The 25,286-nt window shown below is 42.3% G+C and overlaps 1 protein-coding gene across 1 annotated transcript in view; it reads left to right on the top strand.

The window, feature by feature from the left end:
- The window catches only part of pou6f2 (POU class 6 homeobox 2), a 65,965-nt gene that overhangs the window by 19,661 nt on the left and 21,018 nt on the right, over nucleotides 1-25,286 (top strand). The window contains 1 exon segment of the mRNA XM_055230246.1: nucleotides 11,352-11,608. Coding sequence (XP_055086221.1) covers nucleotides 11,352-11,608 — 257 coding nt within the window.

The following is a 25,286-nucleotide window of genomic DNA, read 5'->3' as shown; positions in this document are numbered from 1 at the left end:
GTTGTTTGATTTGAAGAGTTTTCAATTGGTGTGGTTGTTTTATAATGATTTCACTTTGCAGAGGTTGTAAGATGACTCGCAGAGGGGTGAGCTGCATTAGATAAATAAGAGTGATAAAATGTAGACCTCATAACATTTCAAAGCTAATGCAACTAGCGGTGCAATCGGAGCAGCTGCACACAGTCCTGAAGCAGTAATTTGATTGATTTGTTGTGACAGGAGCCAAATAATTGAGAGTGAGAGGTGCTGCTGGAGATGAAGCACAGCCATAGACAGGTTCCAGGCATTCCCAGCAGATACAGCACCGGGTTCTCATCTTTACCACTGATATCTGCCACTGGTTTAATGTTTGTCTTCTATAAGCAGCTTACAAACGTCTTTGAGAGGCTTCAGTAGCAGAAAAATAATCAGCAGGCGTAATGTAGGAGCGCTGAGAGAGTTCAAATCAGACATATAAATTTACACCCAGGCTCAGGCACAGGTCTACACACAGATGATCACATGGTCCCTTGTGGATTATACAGCAATGTCGTTTGTAGCGCAGATGTGAGGGAAATTCACCCCCTGATGTTTCACTTTTGAAGACATGTTAATGATTTGTTTATGATTTAAGTTACATATACCTGGTAATTGCCCAAAAATATTCATATGTGTATTGAGGAGATATGCAGATATATTTTGCATGTGACTAGTGAGACAGTGTAGTGCTGTTTGTCTCCACTCTCTGACTTGTGTTTTGTTTCTGTGGATGGTGGCATTGTCACTCCGCCTCAGCCATGCCACAGGACAGCACAGTGTCAGAGCCCGAAATAGAAAGAAGGAAACAGAGGGAGGGAGAGTCTTTATGGAGCTGCGGAGGAGGACAATCATATTGTTAATCAGATGTGGCTGTGTCTGCTCCTCCACAGCGAGCCCTGACATTTGCCCTCGCTGGTAAACACTGACAGAAGCTTTTGGCAAACCTGCTATAAACACACAGTCCCCTCACATTACACTGCTACATAACTGTAGGTCCCACTGATTTCAATGAAATGCTGGTAAATATTAGCCTAATTTAAGAATGGTAGTGAACTGTAGCACCATACTGTGGCCATTTAATACTGTTTTTAAGACATCAAATATGGTTACCAAAGCCATTGAGACACATAACATAGCATAATATACATCCATCCATTTTCTTTTGCTTATCAGTCTAAGCAAGGACCCCCAGGCTTCCCCCACCTCAGACACTTAAAGCTCCTCTGGTGGGATCCTGTTTCCAGGCCACCTGAGAGTCTCTATAGCAGGACAGATGCTGGAGCCACCTCAGCTGCCTCCTCTCGATGTGGAGTAGCAGCGGCTCTACTCCGAGCTCCTTCTGTGTGACTGAGCTCCTCACCTTATCTCTAAGGGAGCACCCCACCACCATGCGGAGGAAATTGATTTTGACCGCTTGTGTCTGCGATCTTGTCCTTTCGATCATTACCCAAAGTTCATGACCATATGCGAGGCAAGGAAAATAGATTGACTAGTAAATAAAGGGCTTTACCTTTCAACTTAGCTCCTTTACACAGTCTTATCTTAGCACAGTCTGGTGCAGCAACTGTTTCACTGCAGACACAGTATCACTGCAGATGCTGCACCTATTCACCCGTCAATCTCATGTTCCATCCTTCTCTCACTCATGAACAAGACCCTGAGCTACTTGAACTCCTCCACTTGGGGCAGAGGCTCTCCACTCACCTGGGCAGGGCAAGCCACCTTTGCCATGATTCAGAGGAGCTGATTTTCATCCCAGCTGCTTCACACTTGCCTACAAACCGCCCCAGTGCATGTTGTAGATCCTGGTTCAATGAAGTCATCAGGACAACATCATCTGCAACCAGCAGAGATGAGATCCTGTAGTCCGCCAACTGGACCCCCTCCGGTTCCTGGTTGTGTTTAGAAATTCTGTCCATAAAAACAATGATTAGAACTGGTGACAAAAGACAGCCCTGGCAGAGTCCAATGTGCACTGGGGTCTGACAGCCGGCAATATGAACAGCTCCTGCTCTGGTCATACAGGGACTGGATCGCCTTTAGCAAGCCCCATACTCACAGAGCACCCTCCAAAGGACACCACAAGGAACACAGTCAAAAGTCAGATAACAACACAATAACAAAGTTGATCATCGACCTCCAGCCTAGGGTGTCCTGGTGCCATGTGCAATGATGGACCCCCTTGTGCTTGAACATGGTGTTTGTTATGGACAAACTGTGACTAGCACAGAAGTCCAATAAAAGAACACTGTTTGGGGTCAGATCAGAGAGAGGCCATTGTTCCGGATCACCTTTCTCCAGGTGTCACTGTTGCTGCTCACATGGGCTTTGAGGGCCACAAGTTCAGGCTCCTTTCCCCCCAAACAAGGTGACGTTCCATGTCCGATTTTTCCTCTCAAGAGGATCTCCCCCTGCTCCTCCTGCTCACTGACGAGCACCCACCACAAGCCTGGCTCCAGGGTGGGGCCTAGGTGACGCCAATCTGGGCGGCGTATCTGGCCTTGTTGTAGAACTCATCATGAAGGGATTCTAAACCCCTTTTAGTCTGACCTGTCCATGGGTGACACTATCAACATAGCTTCCAGGCTCATTCGGGTGCTCAAACCCCTCCACCACATCAAGGTAATAGTTTTCATTAAAAAAATCTTTTAACACAATTATTTAATAGTTTCAACAATACAACTATGCATGCTCTAAAAGATGAAATGTAATTATCATAATATCTTTAGTTAAATACTGCTGCATATTGTTTATTAATAACTGTAATCAGCCATTTTGTTGTTGCACCAAGCTTGAAAAACCCCTGGTATATTATAGATTGTTACACCCTTTTGTTTTTCTGATATTTCCACACTTGTAGCATGCTTCCGGTAAATGCCTTGACCACTTGGCCCAGGGTTGTTTTGTTGAAATTACATCTCACTTTTTTCTTTTTTTTTTGAGCAGTTTCCAAAAGATTCGCTAAAGGTCTGTCATATTGCCTCACCGCAATTCAGAAGCTTTCAGCAACAATCTGTAGTCAAGCATTTGAAATGAAAATTGATTTGTGATTTACATGGTCAGTGAGGGGAAAATGAACTTATGAAATGTTGTAAATGAATTATTAGACAAGGTGCATTGGGAGGGAGCAGACAGAGATGGTAATCTTGTGGAACTAGAATCCCCGCCTGGCAGGACTGGGTGACATTTTACATTTATCTGTGTTCTACTTGAGTTGTAATGTTAATGGTAATTTTATGGGACTGAACTGAAATGGAAATAGTGTTTTCACAGATTTCCTCAAAGTGCAATTGTGTAAAGTAGCACACCTGCATCCTTTGCTTCCCTTTGCTCGACCATGAGTTATTACAGTTTATGAGGATGGTAATGTGTACTCTGCTTGTTTTATGATACATGGCTGATTTAGAGCCATGTATCAATATCTTTACCACTTTGTCAGTTACGTGCTCTAGGCTTTCTTAAAGCAGCTAGTTAGGTTACATTAATGAGTAAAAGCCTCATAAAATAGTTTCATTATATTTAATCCATTACTTGTGCAAGTGTATTCGGACTTCTGATGTAAACAAACGCATCAATATAGATCTATCATGGACTTAATAATACAAGCAAATCAATGTAGCATTATGCTGTAATCAATACTACTTACACTCAGCACAGATGTTCTAATTTTGATCGATAGGCTGTGCAGTGAACGCTTCCTCTCCCACTATTCCTGTATACAACATGTATGGATTTTCATAGAGGGGCTTGTGGCACAAGTGAGATGAACAAACAATAGTGTGCGCTGTAGTGGGAGAGTGGGAGCCAGTCGGAGCGCAGAGGTCATTCTTAAACACTGCTCTCCAGTTCCCTGTCTGTGAAACCAAAGAGCCTGCGGTGGCATTTGTCAGCAGATGGGGTGGAACCAAACCCCTCACCAACCGGGACGTCCTAGCCACTGCTAAAAGCTATCTGTGGTTACTAATCGCTGACCAGGGCCTAATTACCTTAATTAATGGCCCGAGTATCATGGGGCCCGATTTGTGGGGCTTTTATCGGTATCAGTGCAGCTTAAAAGGTCCCGCAGGAGGCTTGAGGAGCGCGTTGGTCCCGTGGGTGCTATTTCTGGACTAACAGTAGACACATCACAGACCATCCTGTGGCATCAGCGCTGGATGTGTTCAGAGGCATATATCTGTTACTTACAACAAAAAGCCCAAGTGCATGTTTCTATCAAAGAAAGAAGTCTCATTTTACTCACTTTTCATTTTTACAGAAGCATCAAATATTTCCAAAATATGCGATACACACAATAACTACATTTAAGAAATATGAAGAGTGAATATAATAATCCATAACATTGTTGTGATTGTTTTGAACATATACATCAATAAACTATATTATAATGTAATTTTCCATTATACAATTTTATACATTATACAATTATAATATAGATTTCCATTATACAATTTAAGATAAAGATAAGACAACCTTTATTTGTCCCTAAATAGGGAAATTCCAGTATTGCAACACGGCGTACAGGAACAGTAGGAGAATAAAAAAATATACATCTATAAATAAACATAAATAACTCAAAATAGACTTAAATCTAACAAGAAATTGCACACTTATTATAATGACCTTTCATGTTTTCAGATTATAAGAATTTACCTATTTCCCCAAAAATGAATAAGAATAAAAAGTCTTATCCACACATCTAAAAAGAGGAGATGCAATGATAAAAAACAAAAGAAAACAAAAAACATGTCATCAAATGTACATCCTGTGTATTTCTAGGCTGTAAACATAAAATTGTAATAAAAATTCAGTGGCTGGTCTCCTGGACATATGCCCTCATTCATCCCATGTACACAACGCTGATGCCTGCATTACACTGCCATAATTCACAATGACAAAGTAGACTTAGCACATTTTTTTCACAGACGGTGGGGGGTTTTGTTCAGCGAGCCCTCACTGTGAAATTAGCCCTGGTACTTCCATTTTCCAGTGGCAGTGAAACGGTTAAAAGACACAGATCAGCCGGTATGAAAATAGAACTGATTCAACAAAATCTGCTGCTGCTCCTTCTAGCTTGCTACTCACCCATCCAATGAAAAAAACCTCCCTCCTCCCTGTATCCCTCTCCCCCTCTATCCCATCCCTAGCCCCCGTCAGGCACCTTGTCCGCATTTGAAGAAGCCTCGCAAGTTTCGTGGGTGCATACATTTCTTTTGATGATATATTGTCCGGGTGCGGAATTTCATTTACTGCCGCTGCCCTTTGCTGAACCTGTTGCTAGTCAGTGAGCACGATAAGCGTATAAGTAGCATGGTACTTCATTCATCATACATCGTTCTGGGCTCTCAAATATCTCATATGCGATTCAGGAAGAAACTACTAAACCGGCACAAAGGATCCCACCAGGATCAGCTGAGGCTCCATTTAATGCTGTGTACAAAAATGCGCCTGGTTCTTGTTATCAAATACACGCTCGTCATGTCTACAAAACATTAGGCTTCATTTTGCTCTATGCACATTGTTTATGTAGCAGTGGGTAAAGTGTATCTCCAGTGCTCGTGTTCTACATAATTCCATTCACATTGCATTTTGAATACATGCATTTCGAAATCTGTTTTTTCCCTCAATCCTAGTGGCTGCCTTGTGTTGTATTAAACAGCATTAATAATCACAAGAGGCTGATGTCACTCAGAAGTCTCCACATGACTGAGGCAGACAGTTGTGCTGCTGGGCATGTTGTGCTGTGTGAAAGTGCTTACACGCTCCCTCAGACAACCAAAGGGAATAATTAAAGACACAAGATGGAGGCACAAGAATGGAAAGCAAATCCCATTGTTTGGGCTTATTTCATCCCACTGAATTTCTTTTTTCACACTTTTCTTTTTTGCTCTCTTCTCACACTCTTCTCCAAATGTGCTGTGGGTATGCGGCGCTATCAAAAGCATATGTAAGCCAAGCAACGCAGAACAAAAGATTTATGAAGTCCTCCTCAGACCCACGATGCCTTTTGATTATCCCACAATCGTTCTATAATAATAATAATAAAGTCATATTTTGCTGCTTGCAGAAATATAATACACTTTAACTATCCTCTGTTGTCTATCTTTTGCTGTCAAATTGTGTTCACTGTTGTTCTGTTCTGCAAATAATTCATTAACCATTAGATTAAAATAGTCTAATTTACTGAATGTTCAGCACCTGAATACATTTCTGAATAAAATTTGTTGTAATATTAAATCTCCTCAAATTATCTGGGGTGGGATCACAAGGGTAGCTTTTATAAGCATATTGTGGACTTCACCCCAAACACTTTCTCCAGCTCCTCCAGGAATTGTAAGGTGTTTCCTGGCCAGCCTAAAGACATGTCCGGAACACCTCTCCACAGAGGCATTCTCTCAGTCGAGTGGAGCAGCAGCCCTACTCTGAGATTCTCTTGGGTGTTGAAGCTCATTTGTACAATGAATAAAAGAGGCTAGTAACATGTTAAATGAAATTTTATGCATAGTTGTGTGTTATGCCTGGTGTGATCTTGGAAGAGCACTATAGAAAGCACTGTGACCACAAATAAATGATGGAAATGATAGTTTTTTTCTCAGAGAAACTGTATTAAATTGAATTTATGAACATTGATTTTTGTCATTCTAGATAATAATTGAAAAACAGGTATTGTTTAAGTACTGGTACTCCAAAAATATGAAAAGTTCCCAGTCCTAATTCAAGAGCATGGAGAACAAAAGCAATGATGTTGCCAAATTCTCTTGTTACTCATTAATTTACCTATTTGAGTTAAAATGTGTTATAGTTGCCCATGAACTGCAATACAATTTCAGCAATACATGTTACAATAGAGTTATTTTATTAATGGCCTATTTTTACAACTTCTCCAAATAATCGTTAATAAAATTCAAATTTAAGGTGAACCCCACTATTAAGGCAACTCTATTGGACTCCACTTCTAGAACAGTAAACGTAGCCCCTGAATCTCTTTGAGCTTTTACTGTCAGTCAGAGAGCACTCAGTCATCTCCCAGCATCAGGCCGCAATATTGATTTTTCCAGCCCCTGAAACAGCCGCATGAACATAAATTTTGCATGAGGCTTTTACTCGTGGCCTCTGCTTTGGTCTGACGACACGATGGGACCGTGAACGCGTTGTAATAAGCTAACGTGTACTGCCAGGCAGACAGGCTTCAGGGAGCACTGTCCAGCTGGCTTCATAAGACCAGGGTGAGGGACCCTAGACCGAGCTCTCACCTGTGGTTTCAGAAGTGAAACTCTACTGATAGGCCATGAGGGTTCAAACAAAACTGAAGATAACTTGCTCATGCTCTTGGATTATCTCTATTAAGTAACAGGTTAAAGGGCTTTATTTCTTTTTATAAAATGTACAAGCCAATAGTGTAGATCTGATGCAGGGTTAGTCCTAATGAGTCACGTGATGTCAGGGGGAGCCCAAGCCAGGGCCGTGAGGCAAGAGTGCACATCACACTTTATAGTAAATCAAGGAAATACATCATATTTTTCTGATGACACTCTGGAATCCTCTCAAGGCCTACCTGGAGATCCCTGGACCACACTTTGGAAATCAATAAGCTTGCGTAAGCAACACCAAAAGGACAACATTATCGAGTACACAGGGGCTTTCTCCTATGTGTTACATCTCCATGGAGAGGATTTGATTCTTTGAAATGCTTCCCCCAGAGTGAGAATTCTACAACACAGCTTGATATTGCCTTGCATCACAAAGTAAAAGCATTATCTCTGGATCCCTACAAGCAATGTGGTTTACTCTCAAATCCTGTGGCTGTGCTACTCCTCTCAATCCTTAACTGTCTGTATTTCCTGTGCTAGCCTAGTCCTGCTGCAGCACTAAGGCACTTACACTGCCTGCTGCGCTGGGAGTCATGTTTTTATTCAGTGGCACATTACATCCTCTTTGTACTATTTATTCTGCATCTTCCATCAGTTCCACACAGTAGCACAAAGCTCGAGTCATCTTACCCTGCACTTAAACCTAAAAGGTTTAGTTTATTGTTTGTAATCCTATGGCAATAATGATGCTCTTTCAACAATAAAACTAAATAGTAATAAATACTAAATACTAATAAGCTGATATAAAAGACATTTGTCCATTGAATGTAATGTGAAATCCAGCTGACATGGTGAGCAGTTATAATCACACTTACAGTGAGAATCTGAGGGCCTTGTGCTGTGATGAGTGTCCAGGGCTAATGGAGGTTAGCACTGGGCTAGCCGCAGCAGTGATGCTATCCACTTCATCAGTATGGAAGTGCTCCATCTAATCTGCTGAGGACAAATGACCTTCCTTTGACCACCTTCATAATTACCAGATCTCATAGAGTCTAAATCTCCTTACCTCCAGAGGAGTAATTATCAGCGTGACTCACTGAAAAGGCAATTGAGACTGTGCTTTATGGACTCCCACAGCAGAACGTGAGCCACAGCTGTAATGCACACACTGTTTGTTCTCTTTTTGTTAAAACTGTGACAGCTGTATTTTCAGCAACACTTTTACTATAATTTATGTGACAACACTCTTCTATCTATATTAGTATATGTGCTTTTCACTTTTTCATCTAAAAAAGTGAAAAAAGAAAATGCGACTTTTGCCCTAACCTAAGTTATACAGAGTCATGTATCTTAGAAATGAGATTCACAGTGCAGAGGGGTAAACTCACATGTGGCGCGATGAAAAGAAAACAAGCATTCTAGCCCATCCCCAGAAAAAAGGTGCAATACGACTAGATAGAGCAGGTAATGAGAGAGCAGACGTGTTCCTCCCTCACTCCTGAACCACAGGAAACAAAAATAGCATTTTGTCTGACGAATGAGTCGCTTCTGACCTCGCCTTTCGACCTCTGACAATCAGTCTGCCTCGTCCTTCACTACTTCACAAGCCAGGCCGGGACAGTCAAAGATAACAGTTGATTTCTTCTGTGCCACCATGGAAAGGAACAAAGTAGCCTAGAGGAGAGACTGCAGATGGGGCTGGAGGTCTGATGTTTCACGCACCCCCATGATTGTTGTTAAATGTTTAAATGGAGCTTCAAATGCTCTGACCCATGTAGTCTCTGATCCTTTAGCGGCATGCCTTGCTCCAGTGTTGCGTCGTTATTGCTCATTATAAACATTAACATAGGCAAGCAGTAAGAGCAGCGATACTGTGAGCCTCGCAGCCTGCAGGCATGTGACTAAGTGGCAGAAGTGCTTGTATCGCAGTCGGGGACCAGTGACTACGAAACGCAACATCGAGACAGAGGGAGATATAATGAGCTGTATAGGAGCGGGCGCCTTTTGCCCTCGCTCCATCATAAGTGAAGCTCCACTCTGGTCGTCAGCCCTGTGTCTGCTTGAGAAAGGAGCACAAACAATTAGCCGAGACAAGCTGTGTGGATTATGTGCTCGAGCAAAGCAATCAGACAGCTGTGGTTAAAAGAATGAGCTTCAAAATGCCAGTTGCCCAGTTAGAGGCGAAGGGAGGGTCAGTGGTCCTGACAGTCTTAACAAGATGACAGAATTTATAAAGCACTGCTGTTAAAGAATATAGTTACCTGCAGTGTAGCCCTTATAATAAGGCCACATGGGGCTTCTTCCATATTCCCTCTGTATTTGTTTGCTTTGGCTCATATTCTTTGTTGTGCTTCTTGTTCCTCAGCGTAATGGCTGGCGCTGGAGGAAATTCTCCAATTGTCTTTGATCTTTTCCTGGTTTCGATAATTTCTGACAGAAATCTCATTTTGCGGCCCCCTCCTTTTGTTTTTCTGTCTTTGTTCCACTTTATTCCATCTTTAAATAAGGCTCAACATTTTGTCGTGGAGAAGTTGCAAAGGAACCGAGCGGGTCCTGTCAGGGGCTGAGCGTTTGCCAGACAACTTGCCCCAACATTTCAAGTGAGAATTGGACTCTTGGCGTTGGCTCAGATGATATATAATTCATGGTGGGGGTGTGAGAGAGGTGTCAATGTGTCAGGAGGTAGAAGAATGTAAAAATGTGCTGTTTACGGGCCTGGAGCAGCAGGCTGCTTTCTGCTGCGTTTCATGAGAGCGAGGAAGAGCAGGAAGAGCTGGTCTTCATCAAATCTTCATCTGTGACCGTCGTACACTCGGAGTGACCATTCGAATCAAAGACATGCCTCACCTGATGTTTCATTCATCTTTTATGAGACAACTATACATACATTATTTAGCCGCATTGATCCAGTATGTATACAAGCGTGTCCGCTCCTGTGTTCACTTTACTATTATCTTAGCTGCTGTTCTGTCGATGTTCACCAGTGCTCTGTCAAATCAGGGTTACTCAGTCTTTCGGGTAAATCACATGTCAGTGAATAACTTCAGCAAACATGGTCAAACAATTTACACACTTTATACATTGCCTTGCTACCCCTGAAGTAAATTCAAAGCATACACATCCTGTATCAATAAAACTGTGTTGACAACAGAGCCATTCAGCCCAGACGGAGATGTAAGCACACATGTTTACAGCGTATTCACAGCTTTGACCACCATAGTCACAACTGTTTCTTTTCCACATCTTTTGCATTTTACTGCTACCAGAACATTTCTGTCAACATTTGATTTGGTGGTGAATCATGTCTGACCTGTAACTTTTATTTCTTTTAATGCAGCTGTAAAGGTCAAAACATTTACAAAAAAAGTTTTCATGGGACTTATGATCCCATTTTTCTTTTTAAGCATTTGTTATATTTGTTATATCTTATTGTATAATACCATTATAGGAGACTAATCTCTGGTTCAGACTTTTGGTTCCTATGGGTAATTTGCATGCAGCCTTGTCTTCATCGTTCTCAGCCAGAGCATTAACATTTTTTTAGAACGGCATAAAATTTTACAAGCATTTAAATGTAGAAATTAGGTCCTAATGGTGTGCCATTATTGGATCCAATTAGTTAATGGGTTTATTTCAGAAGTCTTGCAGTCTAGATGGATGTCTTCTTCCTGTAAGATTTTCACCCATTAAACCAAAGATTCTCGCTCTTTCCAAGTGACAATGAAGACTTTTGGCTGCGATGAGAGCAATTATGTCAGTCAGACTTGATAGCTTTGTCCTCCAACTACTTAAATTAAATTCACTGACTGTCGCTAGAGGAAAACCCTAGAGGACCTTGTTGTGGCACTATGCAATTTACATGTATCCCTCAGCACTCAGCCTGTGCATTCCACACCTGTATGTTGTACCCGAGGTGTTAGAGATTCCATCAGTAACAAACCGTCTGTGCTTGTCTTATTCTATATACTCTATGTGTGAGTCTATATCATCTACACTATATTAATGTAGATTCTGTTTGATTCATAGCTACCTCATCACTCAACTCCCAGCTCCAGCACCTCCAGCAGCTCCAGCAGATGCAGCAGCAGCAGCACCAACAGAGCCACAGCCACAACCAGCTGCCCCAACACCACATGACCCCACCCAGCCAGCAGACCTCCGTCCCCTCCCCGGGCTCCACGTGCTCCTCCACCGGACAGCCACAGCAATCTCCCCCACACCGGCCAAACCAGTCCCCCGCCCGCAGCCTGCCATCACCTGTCACCCCACCCATGCCTTTGCCGGTATGTACTATACTCTTGTTGCTCTGATTTAAACTAAAGGTACAGTACACTGTGTATTTTTTTATGTGGAGTCTGTCATCTGCTTGTCTACCATATTGCTTTGCCTACACTGTTCCACAGTTTGGCTTTTAATTTTTCTATCTCCATGAAGACAAGCATTTGACAAGTCACGGGTTAGATTTGTGAAGAGGCGAGTCCACTCACAGTATGCATGCATGTTTTTCAAGGGGCAATAAAAACATCTGTAACTGAATAAATGATGAATATGTTTATTGTCATGTTGTAGAACATTCACATCTTCATGGAGACAAGCAGTTGGTGCACACTCTACCAGAAAAGTTACATTGTTCTCCTGTAAACTTTGCAGGATTGATTAATACTAAAACTTTGTATTTTGTTGTTCCAAGGTAGTAGACATTTTCACATCTGACTTTGAATTATCAGAATTAAACAAAATTTTCTTGAAGAGTGGTCAAAATAGTAAAACACATAATCCAACTGGCTGGTTTTAAAGCTCAAACACTTTTTTTTTTAAGAAATAGAGCATATTGAAAGATCACCCACCTTTACAAATTGAAGTCATTTAGATGAGTACAAAACCATAAAAAAATCATATAAATGTATTTTTTATGACTCACCAAAGAGCACATTTTAACCTGAAATTTACTTTTTATTTTCAATTCAACCCAAGTTATTCTCATTTTAAAGCCCTGAAGTGGAACATTTAAATCATGAATTGACTTTGATATGATGTGAGCCAGGTCAACCTTGAGAAAATGCGGTGCTTAGGCATTATACACAGCGCTTGATACACTGTCAGTATTCTATCTAGTGGAAATATTTAAATGGACTCTGGCAGCTCTGTGTGAAGCTATTTGAATATGTATTTGTACCTGAAAGCCTTGACGTAATTGAACACATGTAACCTCACAAACCGGCTATGTGAACTGTATTCACGTCATGCTGATGAAGATTTCAAAACCTCTTCATTCACCTGGGGATGTCTACAGTAATCTTTCTATGTTAGCTGCTATTCCTAATCAACCTTCTTTTGTCTATCAGTCCATCTTTGGCCCATGTCCATCCTGCTGTCACAGTGTGCCGATAATAACCTATTTTATATCCCTGTGGTTTCATTTCTGGAGGAGACTGGGCAGGGTCGCCTTTCTGTCCCCGGTCACATTCATCAGCGTCAGGGCCTTATTGGGTTGTGGTGCAACCTTCTTTATGGCCAGGATGAGTTGGGCTATTTGTTTCCTCCCTTGCAGCCCTCTCCGGCCCTGTCACGGCCTGCTGAGACTCACCAGGAAAAACAGCCCTGCTTTAATGGGCTCCAAAGGCTACTAGCCACAACCGCACTGTCCAGTCTGACCTCATGCTGGCTCTTAGGGATCATATAGTCATTCAGATATTAGGCAGATATCAGATCATAATTACGCATTTTACTATAAAAAAGAAGCAGTTACACATGTTTAACTGCAGTTTAAGCAGTGCAAGCGACATGTGACCCCATATTTAAATAATTTCAATGAATACAATTTTTGGAAAACAAATCTCACTTATTGCCTTTATTGATCAAAAAACACTGAATATGAACACATAGTTACTTCTGTATGTTTATGATTGCAGTACTACTAGCATAAAGTATCATTTGTTTTACCAATTTTTGCTCAGCTCATTTTTAGACTATGGGGCCACAAGTTACACTATGTAGACTCCTCTATAAATGAGAAAACTGCTTTAAGAAATCAAAATTGTAACACATTAAACGTTAAAGGGGACACCTATTCGTCACAAACTGAAGATGTCTTTCTTTCCAAACCATTCATGCTCTACTACTTGCCACTTTGTTCTATAGTTAATACAAGTAAAAAATCCTTTAGTGCCTTGTTGAAAATGTCAAAAAACACACAAAATAGCAGAAAAACAGGATGCATTTGTTTCAAAGTTCAGGACAGTCTTACAGGTCACCCTCGCACATTGTCCAGACCTGAGTGATGCGGAGGCCCTTGACTAAATAGCCTGGCTTCTCTAAAAGAAGCAGCAGACTGATTATGATGACTGAGGACAGACCTTTGAGGGGATGAAGGGCCACATCGGCTATCATTAAGATATTGCCTTATCAAATGGGATTATGGAATGTGTGTGTGTGTGTTTGTGTGTGCGTGTGTGTATCCAGCAGAATGGCCATAAAAGGTTTAACTTCTCCGGGTCAGTGCTGTGGAGTGTCACACAGGAGGGCCTCGCCAAGGACAGGCCACCGCCCCCAGCTCGCTCTCAATAGGATTTAAATAGCAGGTGCACCCTTTACTAATGCTCCCACTCTGTTTATTCAGTCCATTCATAACTATTAGTGAAATCCTTTCAACGATTAAAGGAAATGCACCATTCAGGTTTAAAATTTTGTGTGACATTGACATTTCTAACTCGTACCTGTCACCTCATGCTTTTCTAAGTGGCCTTTTGCATTCAAGATACAATGTATGTCCATATGTCATGGCATAGATGTAGCAGTTACACCCACACACAGCCTCAGCCTTAAAGCAGGAAGAAAGGCTGAATTCATAATGAACAAATTGTTTATTAAGAATGATTCAAGCTTAATAACTACTTAATTGAAGGGTTAGAGTTATGGTTAGGATATTAACTAATTCAAATTAATTTTCCTCCATGTATTTGGGTTTGTCATGCCCCAGTACAGATATATTGTATAAACAGCATATTTAATTGAAGGGCAAGAGTTAGGGTATTAATTGAGTAGTTATAGCAAGCCTGAATCATTCTTAATAAATTATTTGTTCATTATGAATTACGTCTTGCTGCAAGTTTCATTCATTTATTAAGGCTACTTAAGGTTTAATTAAATACATTTATTGTTACCAAAACTTTTCTTTCTTATTATTTTTTTACTTATTTTGTACTTATTTGTTATATAAATTTGCCTTTTTATTCCTTCCATCCTCAAACTATTGGCTTATTCATAAAACTGGAGGCCTCCTTAGACTCCGTTTAAATGTTGTGCTCATGCTCCTTTTAGAAGCTTTAATTAAAGGCAAAGGTGGGTGTTTTGGTATTTCCATAATTTACCCAGAGGAGCAGGACTTTGGAAGAAAGTCGAGCCATAATTACCATAATAAAATTAGCATAATAGTGATAACACTCCCATTTCCCTCTCATAATTCCAGCGTGCAGAATCAGCCAGCCATTCATCTATTTATGTGGCCAACGCAGCTCTGAGCCATCGCGAGACAAACACTCATTATGTTCCAATTAATGTCCTATTGTAATTCTGCTCTCCCGGGACATGTGTGATACTCTTTGTTAATTCGCACTGAGAAATCCCTGCATTCATTACATCCCCTGTGTCTGAGGTATCGCTGTGTTTCATTCTGTGTTCATTAACTACCTCATTAATATCCACATTAGTACACACATCATACCACAACAGACGTGTCCCCTTGAGTCAATGGTCAAAGTCAGATTACCGCGACTAATTTGCTTAAATAAAGTGAGAACGTAACCTCCGCCCCGCCCATGTCCTCCCTGCTCCAGTACAGTGTAATGAGGTCTACAGCCTCCTGAAACAGCCACAGCGGTGATGACAAATAGACAGCAGCAGATTATGAAATTTGCTTAAGTGTGTTAATGGGCTGATTGTGGGAGCCCGCAGGATTTCACCACTAGTTGATTGATTCGAGCTTGTGGCTTTTCTCCACGCCCGGAGAGCTCGGGGATTTGACGGGGTAAAGGCGCTCGCCAAGTCTGTTACACCGGAATTGATCTTAATTAGATCTGAAAGGCCTGCCACAGCAGAATGGTCGCGGCGATTAAAATGAAAAACAGGAGAAATTACTGATCAAATTAATCATAATGTCGGGCTACAGCTGTAGGTCTGGTGTAATTTGCCACTCCAGTGAGTTACATCAGCCCAGGCAGCGAGGGGAGAGGCGGCACATACTGATCCGTGGCAGCGGGAGCTTAGGCCAGACTCTTATTCTGGTTGGGATCGAGGACCCCCCACCCCCCACCCCCCATCCCCCCGACCCCACTAAGCCACCCAGTGAAGCACCAGCATCCCCTCTGTGCGATGCTAATAAAACTATGAGATATTAGGAAGCTGCAACTATTGCATTAGTTGTTTTTTGTGTACTCTGCTGTTGTAGCATAATGTTACTACTCCTATTCTGTTTCTAGTAGCCTTAATGGTCCTTATTTGGATAAGCTTGTTTTACAGGACATATGCCACTTCGGAGAACTCATCTTTTCCCATGCTTCCTAATACCTCCCTATAGCCTTCCCAACCTCTGGATGAGTGCTATTGAACTTACAAATTGACAAATAATAGACATTTACTCCACAATCTAAACCATAGATTTGCAGAGCAAGAGATTTGGATCTTCTGCTACAGGCCTTTACACTGCCCTTGCACTGTCCTATCCCTTCCTGTCACGTTTTCTCTAACTGACCCTGACCTTGCTCCAGTGTCTGTCCGGCTGCTTTTGGGGTCCCACTCATCGGACCCCTGCTGTCTCTCTTTCTGTCCCCATGTCCCATCTTAGGCTTCTTCTTGCTCCACACTGGGCCTGTCCACTCTCCCTCCGCTCACTCGGAGGGGTAATTACAGCCTAGGGGTCTGCCTCCTATCCCAGAGCTCCACAATTTACCACCAAAGACATCTCTCTTGTTCCCCACTGCACCCCAACATCACAGGGGCCTCAGAGCCACAAGTGCTGCAATTACCTGCCTCTCCTCTATCCTGCCCTCTCCCTCTTTTCCTGCCTCACTCACCCTCCCTTACCCTGGACTCCCTCACCATTCCTGGGCAATCAGCCTTCATTAGAAACCTCTGGTGAAAACCCATCGTCACCAAGGTCAGCGGCTGCCAACCACAACGGCCTTTCAGACAGCCCCTCCCCCCCCTGTCCCACCACCTCCTCCAGTCCCATCTCTGCTTTTGTCTCCAGCTGAGGCCCCTTCAGAGCCTCCGTGTCACGCTTTTCCGCTGCACTGCACTTTTACTTATGTCAGCCGCTGTTAAAGTCACCACTGTCTGATGGGCTCCAAACGTCTCTCTTTATGTAACATGGGTGTTTCTCCCATTATATTAACACGTGCATTAGATGAGGCTCACACATCGATTCATTGATTTTCCAGATCAGCTCCATGTCTGTTCAGTTTAGTGTAACAAACCACCATCGTTCCAGACATTAGATCAGAATTAAAATGACATGCTCAAATAATGGCCGATGGTTCATAGTCTTGTCAAGGAAGCTGAAAATGCTTGAGAGTATGAGGGGCAATTATCTACTAGTATCTCTCACTCAGGTAACAGTATAATGTTTGTATTTTATTATGTTCACAGAAATGTAGTGAATGTAAAGGCCGCCATTGTATTGTCTCCAACATAATATCAAAACTGTTGTTTGCAGATATACAAAATCATAATATCCAGTATACTGTAGGTCTATATGTGTTTTATGAGAAAACAAAAACACAATAATAGCTGGATAAAAATAAAAACCTTATAGAAATTTTAAGGAAAAGCTATATAATAAAGGGATATTTCTGCCATTTGAACCTTTCCAGGGCTGTTAAGGCACATTATCGTCTCATTATTATCCCACAAAATACTGAAATATTAATTTATCACCCACCTTTATATCATTATATCGAAAATGATATTTTGCTAAATAATAGCAACGTGTTGACACAACACTAAAACAGGCATTGTTTCAAAACATTTAACATAATTTCTAACATTTGTATATTAAATCTCAAATTGTGTTTTGTTTATAACAGTAATAAAATCCTAATTCGGTGTACTGTACTTGAGCAAAGTTCAAAAAGCCTAATATGTGGAATAGCAGACAGTGTTGTGCTGTGTAGTTTTAGCCTCAACAGACCGTCAGCTCCAGCAGCTCAGCCTCTTATTAATGCACAGGAGATCCAGCTCTTAAGAAGGCAGAAAATTGCCTTACATAACAAGCGCCCCACAATTTAGAAATACAAATGTGCACTGTTGACTGAAGCAGAAAATAAGACTGTTGCCCATCAACAGCAGCACATTTCATATGAATAATTATAAAGCATAGGGCTAGATGAGGAAAACAACCTGACCATGACAGCTCTACTACTTTTATTTACTTCAAATGAGGGATTAGGCAGAAACCAAATCTACAGACTTAAGCACCACATATGAGGCACGCATTTATAAGCGAGCATCAACCCAAATTTCTCATTTTGTATAAGTGAATCATTTAAAACTCTGTCACCACTTTACTTTTAAACTGACACATTCCATCTGCTCTGCACTTATTTTTTGGCTCTTGTGGTTTTATTGGGTTTTGTGACCTTACCAAGTTTGTATTTCCTTAGCTGTTTGCAGTTGAGGTTCTTCTACAGCTGGCCTTTTTATATTGGCGATGTGCAAAGGGCTCCCAGCTCGACACCCAGCAAACGCACAGCTCGCTGCCCGGCCCACATGCACACTGGGGCCAACACGCATTAGTCGCCCACAGGGAGCCCTGGATGGAGCCCCGGATGGAGCCCTGGATAGAGCAGGGCCAGGGCTCACCTAACAGTGGCTAAGGAATAGGGTTTCTTTAATTATGAGACAGGCCAGTGACACTGAGCCCCCTCCTCCGGCTGCAGCCTTCCAGACACTGCCTAAGTGCTCCGCTCCGCTGAGGAGGCCAGTCCCCCCGCGGGGCGCAATTCTGCTGCTGTAATTTCTGATGCCCATTAGTGACCGCAAACAGCGCACCGGGCTCACACGAGGAGTACAGGCGCACAGCAATGCCACGCTGGAAAAAGACCCTTTTAATGCAATGTTATTGCATTATGCCCTCCTCATAGACCAAGCCAAAAGTCCCATTTGCACTCCCTGAAGAATATTATCAGGAATTCTCCTCCTCAGTGACCAGAGGCCAAACCTGGTTTATATTTGTAATGTATATCTATAGCTACATGAATGCCAATGCCGTCAGACTACTCTGTTGGACTGTATAAAGGGCACAAGTAACTCTGGGAGTGGGTGATTTTATGCTCTTTTTCATTAGGCTCGGTAATGTTCAACTGATGGTTTTGCAAATGGACTCAACTAAAAGCCAGAACAGTGCATCTTCTTAAGTCCACTTCTTAAAGAGGAGCAGTATGGAAGTCAAAAGTCTGTAATCAATACAAATGTGGCTGTAAATGTCATCAATTCATCTCCCCACTTATGCTGATGTAACATGTTCTCACAATGTGTATGTTTGGGAGAAAAAGAGACAGTGAAGTGGAGAGTGAGCGAGGGAGGGGCAGGAGGCGGGTTTATCGATCAGGGCTGGCCACAGTGTAGCCACACAGCCCCTCTGCCGTGATTAATCTTAGGGCTTGGAGTTGGCCAATGACACATGACAGGCCTCCTCCTCAAACTCCTCCATTTCTCTTCATTACTGGCCGTATTTTTGGACACCGCGCTGGAGAGTAATCATTTACCTTTATTGTGTTTATAAAGCTGCAGCATGGATGACCCTTCCTATATTGAATTGAGGACATCAAAAGATCACTGGACATTGATTAGAAGGATATTAAAGTCATTCAAATGCTATATTTATATGTCAAACAACCGCAGAGTGAAAAGAGATGCTATTTGGCCCCAAACGAAAACAAATGGATCGTCGGACCAGATGAAGTAAACCTCCAAAAATCGAGAAATTACTTATTGAATATCCGCACTAATTGTCATATGAAGGCTAGGAAGATTAAGCACACAAATAATGTGTTTATACCTGATCTTTATGACTTTAATAATTGGATTTTTCATTTTATCGCTGCAACAGAAAAAGTACTCTAATATCCATGATAGAAGTAGATTTACTGCACTGTGGACTTTACGCTGCTGTGAACTCAAGCCCAGTATGGTACTGAAATAACTGCGCCGAATATGTCACATCATGGCTGAAATGGTCAGCACTTTTCCCCCAGATACTTAATCATCAAGTAGTTTCAAATTTAATAGATCTGGAAACAGCTAAATATTATAGATCATTTCTGTGGAGGGAAGAGGATTCTGTGTAAGTTATATTTTTACTCTCTGTGTTCTCTAACCAGAGGAAATTTAGTGCTGCTGTGATTGATGACAAAGAGCCCACTCTGAAGCTCTACAATTATCAACAAATGGGCCGGAGCAGATTTTATGTAATGATTAGAGCTGCTGTTAATTCCACATAAAGGGAATGAGTGTGGAGATTGACGGCCACTGTCCGGCACTCCATCATCCCTTTATCGGGAGTTTAAACGTTTTCACGACTCTTTCCCTTCTTCATTTGCATTTCGCCTCATTAGATATGGCCATTTCTACAAGATCCATTTCCTGGACTTAATGCATTTTATTTGATCAGCCGAACCTCCTCCGCTAACTAGCCGCAGTTTCATATGACATCACTCCATTAATGTCCACACCTCCTCAACCTTCATTACTATCCCAGCTCTGTCTTAAGGAGAGACACTGCAAGCAAAATATTTCTTAAAGTTTTTAGATTTGGGTCAGTTGACTCTCTCAATATAGACTTTATCAAAGAAATCTGAACCAAAAGATATGTTATGTATATATTATATGACAAACGTGACAAACTTAAACTTGAATTGTTTTCTCAAAATACATTTTTACTAATCGATATTAAAACTAATATCAAAACTAGAGACTCATTTGAGCAAGTATCAATACTAAAAAATCACATTCAGATGAGAATGACATAATTGAACCTTTGCTGAATAGCTTCAGAATGATCTTGAGCTGTATCAGAATAAGTATAAGACATAGATTAGTATATGCCCATGTGTTTACATTTGGTTTGGAAAAAAAATGGGTTACATGTTGGTGAGTTACATCTCTCATATTTAAACAAAAGAAGTACTAGAATGGTAGTAAAAATATTAAATAGAATAAATAAAATTGAGGTCAAAACTGGAGGCTGAATCACACAATTTGCATATTAAGAATTGTGTTAAAATCTTGAGTTGTCTCATTCTCATGGGCCCGATCTCGTCTCTCATCTCTCATCTCTCATCTCTCATCTCTCATCTTGTCTTGTAGTAATTGTGTCTTGTTCCCAAATTAAAATGATCCAAAAATGTATAACTTCCTATGTTTGTGTCAATAATCTTTAAAAAAAGGATTCACATTGAGATCCATACATTTAAGCTTTTCCCTATTCACCTGCAGTGACTCCGGTATGCCAGTGGCCCACCATCCCAGACACACCCTATTGTACTTTGTCACATGTTCTGACTGCTTGTTCTATTTGTCTTTTTCTTCCTAATGCGTTGCCTCTTCTGTGACACTTTCTGAGGCTTTATTTTTCACAGTGGGTGTAGCAGAGGCCCAGTGGTGAGATATAGCCTGCACTTTGAGGTCTCCCAGTGCAGAGGTCCAACCCGACCAAGGGACCTGAGGTGTTTGGGACGTCCTAATGGCATTTTGATGTACATGAGTGCAGGCGATGTGAGGAGAAGTTGTTATTTAGAGGAGTTTATGATTTTTTTGTATTGAAAAGAGGTGGAGATTCTGCAGAGGAGTGTCAGCAAAAGACTTGCAGTGGCCTGACAGACACAGAGCGCGTTGTCTCATGTCACAGCTGATTAGGTTCAGGCCAGAGAGGGAGAAGAGCAGGGAGGAGACAGGGAGGTAGGTTCTACAAATACATGATTCAAGTCAACCTCAACTTGTTCAAAATACATCTCCAATACAAAAACAGGTTATATTGTTGGGGAATCTGCCCTTATACATAGAATGAAGAATATTATTTATTATTTATTTATGTATTTTATTTGTTAAATCAATATTTGTTGTGTTGTGTATGCTAGGGTTATCAATAGTAGGTTAATAGTTTAATATGATCACAAAGTTAACCAAGAATTCTAAAACAAACTTTATTCATTACTCAGATTGATGCAGAAAGGAAAAATATATGCAATTATATGAAAGAAAATACAATATGTTACTTAGTTACTTAAAGAGGGCTTATGACAAATTTACTCTTTGGAGACTTCTACCCTGTTATAACATTGTTCATTGTTCCCTCGTCAAAAACATGCCTGAAGAGGTGCATGCTTGAATAGAGTCCGAGATCACAAGCTCTCGAACTCTATTCAAATCCTCCTCACGGTTAGCGGTACTAAAGCTGTACAAGGCTCAGCCCGCAAGCCTATGTCATCCATGCTCCCACGTCGCCATTTTTCATAAATATACAAAAAAATGTATGCTGATTGTAATGTAGTGCTCTGAATGGGAGCAATGGGAGCAGGGACTCAGAGCATCAAAAACGAAACTGAATGTTATTCAACATGTTTGTATGTGTACATGTTGGTTTAAGTAAATATAGCATATTCAAAACAGTAAAAGATGGCACAATGACCTAAATATGTTATGTGTTAACAAATAATATAAGTGTAATATTCCTTCTTAAAACAAACTGATGGCACTACATTGTATACAATTTAATGATCTCCATCCATCCATTTTATTCCGCTTATCTGGGGCTGGGTCGCGGGGGCACCAGTCTAAGCAGGGACTCCCAGACTTCTCTCACACCAGACACGTCCTCCACAGTCCTCCTAAGGCATTCCCAAGCCAGCTGAGAGACATAGTCCTTCCTGCTTGTCCTGGGTCTTCTCTGGAGCCTCCTCCCGGTAGGACATGCCCGGAACACCTTCTTAGGGAGGTGTCCAGGCAGCATACTGAACAGATGCCCAAGCCACCTCAATTGGCTCCTCTTGACATGGGCAGCGGCTCTACTCTGAGCTTTGCCTTTCGACTCAGCTCCTTCTTTACCACAACAGACTGTTACAGAGACCACATCACTGCAGATGCTGCACCGATCTCCCTGTCAATCTCATGCTCCATCCTTTCCTTACTCTTGAACAAGAGCCCAAGATACTTGAACTCCACCACTTGAGGTAAGGGCTCACCACCCATCCGAAGAGGGCAAACCACCTTTTTCCGGTCGAGACCTATGGCCTCTGATTTGGAGGAGCTGATTCTCATCCCAGCTGCTTCACACTTGGCTGCAAACCACTCCAATGCCTGCTGTAGGTCCTAGTTCGATGAAGCCTTCAGGACAACATCATCTCCAAACAGCAGAGATGAGATCCTGTGGTTCCCAAACCACAGAAATTCTGTCCATAAATACAGTGAACAGAACCTGACAAAGGGCAGCCCTGGCAGAGTCCGACATGCACCGGGAACAGGTCTGACTTACTGCTGGCAATGGGAACACGGACATGATTTCCGTGCACTGAGGAAATCCTCAAAGTATTCCTTTCATCATCCAACAACATCCTCAGTCGAGGTTAGCAAAGAGTGTTGGTGAAGCACTGCTTCCTCCTCCTGAGGCGTCGGACGGTTTGGCAGAATCTCTCTGAGGCTGTCCGATAGTCCTCTTCCATGGCCTCCCCAAACTCCTCCCAACCCAGAGTTTTTGCCTCTGTGACCACATGTCAACAAGGTTTGATAGGACTCCTTCTTTAGCCTGACCGCTTCCCTTACGTCTGGTGTCCACAACCGGGTTCGGAGGCTGCCGCCGTGACAAGCACCGCAGACCTTACGACCACAGCCACGGGCAGCCACATCGACAAAAGAGGTATAGAACATGGCCCACTCGGAATCCATATCCCCAGCTCGCCAGCCTTCCCCGGGATCTGGGAGAAGCTCTCCCGGAGGTGCTAGTTGAAAACTCCTTTGACAGAGGGCTCCGTCAGATGTTCCCAATAGACCCTCACAGTACGCTTGGGTAAGCCAGGTCTGTCCGGCTTCCTCTTTCGCCAGCGGACCCAACTCACCACTAGGTGGTGATCAGTTGACAGTTCTGCCCCTATCTTCACCCGAGTGTCCAATAACACAGAAATCCAATAACAGAACACCACTCGGGTTCAGATCAAGGAGCCTGTTCTTCCTGATCACCTCCCTCCAAGTGTCACTGTCGTTGCCCATGTGGGCATTGAAGTCCCCAAGTAGAACAACAGAGTCCCTGGGAGGAGTACTAGACAGTGCACCGACCAGGGACTCCGAGAAGTTCGGATACTCCGCACTGCTGCCGACACAACAATGACAGACCTGTCCACGACCCGAAGACGTGAACTCCAACACGTGGCGGCTGAGCTGTGAGGCAATAAGCAGGGAGCCACACCAGCTTGTCTGCCTCTCCCTGTGGGCAACGCCAGAGAAATGGAGACAGCAGGTGGTGGGTCCACAGGAGGACAGCCCCATGTCACTCCTTCGGGCTGTGCCCAACGGACCCCATGGGAAAAGGCCCGACCTCCAGGCGCTTGCTGTTGAGCACCCACCCCAGGCCTGGCTCCAGGGTGGTGCCCTGGTAACGCCGGTCTGGGCGACACAGCTGGCCTTATTCTAATACTTATCATGACGGACTTCTGAACCACTCTTTGTCTGACCCGTCCCCCAGGACCTGCCATGGGTGACCCTACCAGGGGGCTGAAGCCCCCGACAGCATACGTCCCAGGATCATTCGGGTGCTCAAACCCCTCCCCCACGTTAAGGGGCGGTTCAAGGAGAGGAATTTAATGGTCTACTTTATAAAAATATCAATATACCAGAAACTAACCTAACCTTAAGACTTAACTTTACTAACAGAAACAAAGCAGTATTTCTATCATCTGAATTTGCAGCGATCACATTGAAAAATAACATTTACCAATTCTATCCATGAGAAGTACTTTTTACACATAGCTGAAGTGGTTCCCAAACAGATGTGGCCACTTTGGTGTCTGATCCACTTTGTATGCTCATCTTTTGCTTCTCTTTTCATATTCTTTTTGTTCTGCATCGTGCAGAAAAAGCAATTAGGTTCAAAACGGCCGCGCAGAAAAGGAGCAAGCAGGGGAGACACTGTGGTTGGGTTTTTGTCAGACAGTTCTTTATTTTCCTGGGGTCCGTGCACGCTTTGTGGGGACACTATTTTCCCCTCTATTTTGGAGATTACACGGGTTGCTGCACCAGGTGACCCTCGTGGTCCAGGAGGCCACAGACGGTCTGGAGCAGTTTAAACTCGCTCACCCTCATTCGGTTCGGACAAAGTTGCATTTGTAACAATTTGCTGGTATTTAGTTTGAATTGGTTGATCCTGGTGTATTCCTGAATGTTTAGCTGCGGTAACCTAGGATAGAACAGAGCCTTGTGTATGAAAGGCATATGATTTTTTTCTGTTATAGCTGCCATTTTGAGGGCTTTTGGCCATTTATTTTATTTGGATTTATACATAATTAAAAAGCTTAAAAATCATAAAACATTGATAATTTCAATAGTTACTTTTCTTATGTATTATTTTCGGTGCACTATGTAACTATGTTTCCCTGGAGATCTTATTTCTTTGCCTCAAATGCTCCACGGTATGGCATTAACTTATCCATCTGACACCACAAGGTCAAACTAAGGTAGGTATATTTGGTCGAAACAAAAAAAAAGCTAAATATGTCTAATGCCATGCTGTGAAACATCCCAGGCAATGCAATAAGATCTCTGTGGAGACAAGCAGGTGACAGATTCTTCACTATAAATGCTACATTTTGCACCTTTAAAATCTGGTATTTGAGTATTGTGCATCCGGTAATATCCCCTTTGACTCAAAAGTCTAAAAAGAAAACCTGGTCTAGCTAACAACCTAACAAATACACCAAC

The sequence above is a fragment of the Periophthalmus magnuspinnatus genome, chromosome 20 (genome assembly GCF_009829125.3).
Source record: "Periophthalmus magnuspinnatus isolate fPerMag1 chromosome 20, fPerMag1.2.pri, whole genome shotgun sequence".
NCBI classification, from domain to species: Eukaryota; Metazoa; Chordata; class Actinopteri; order Gobiiformes; family Gobiidae; genus Periophthalmus; species Periophthalmus magnuspinnatus.
Note: the sequence above shows the minus strand (reverse complement) of the source record. Positions and strands in the feature narration are given on the sequence as shown.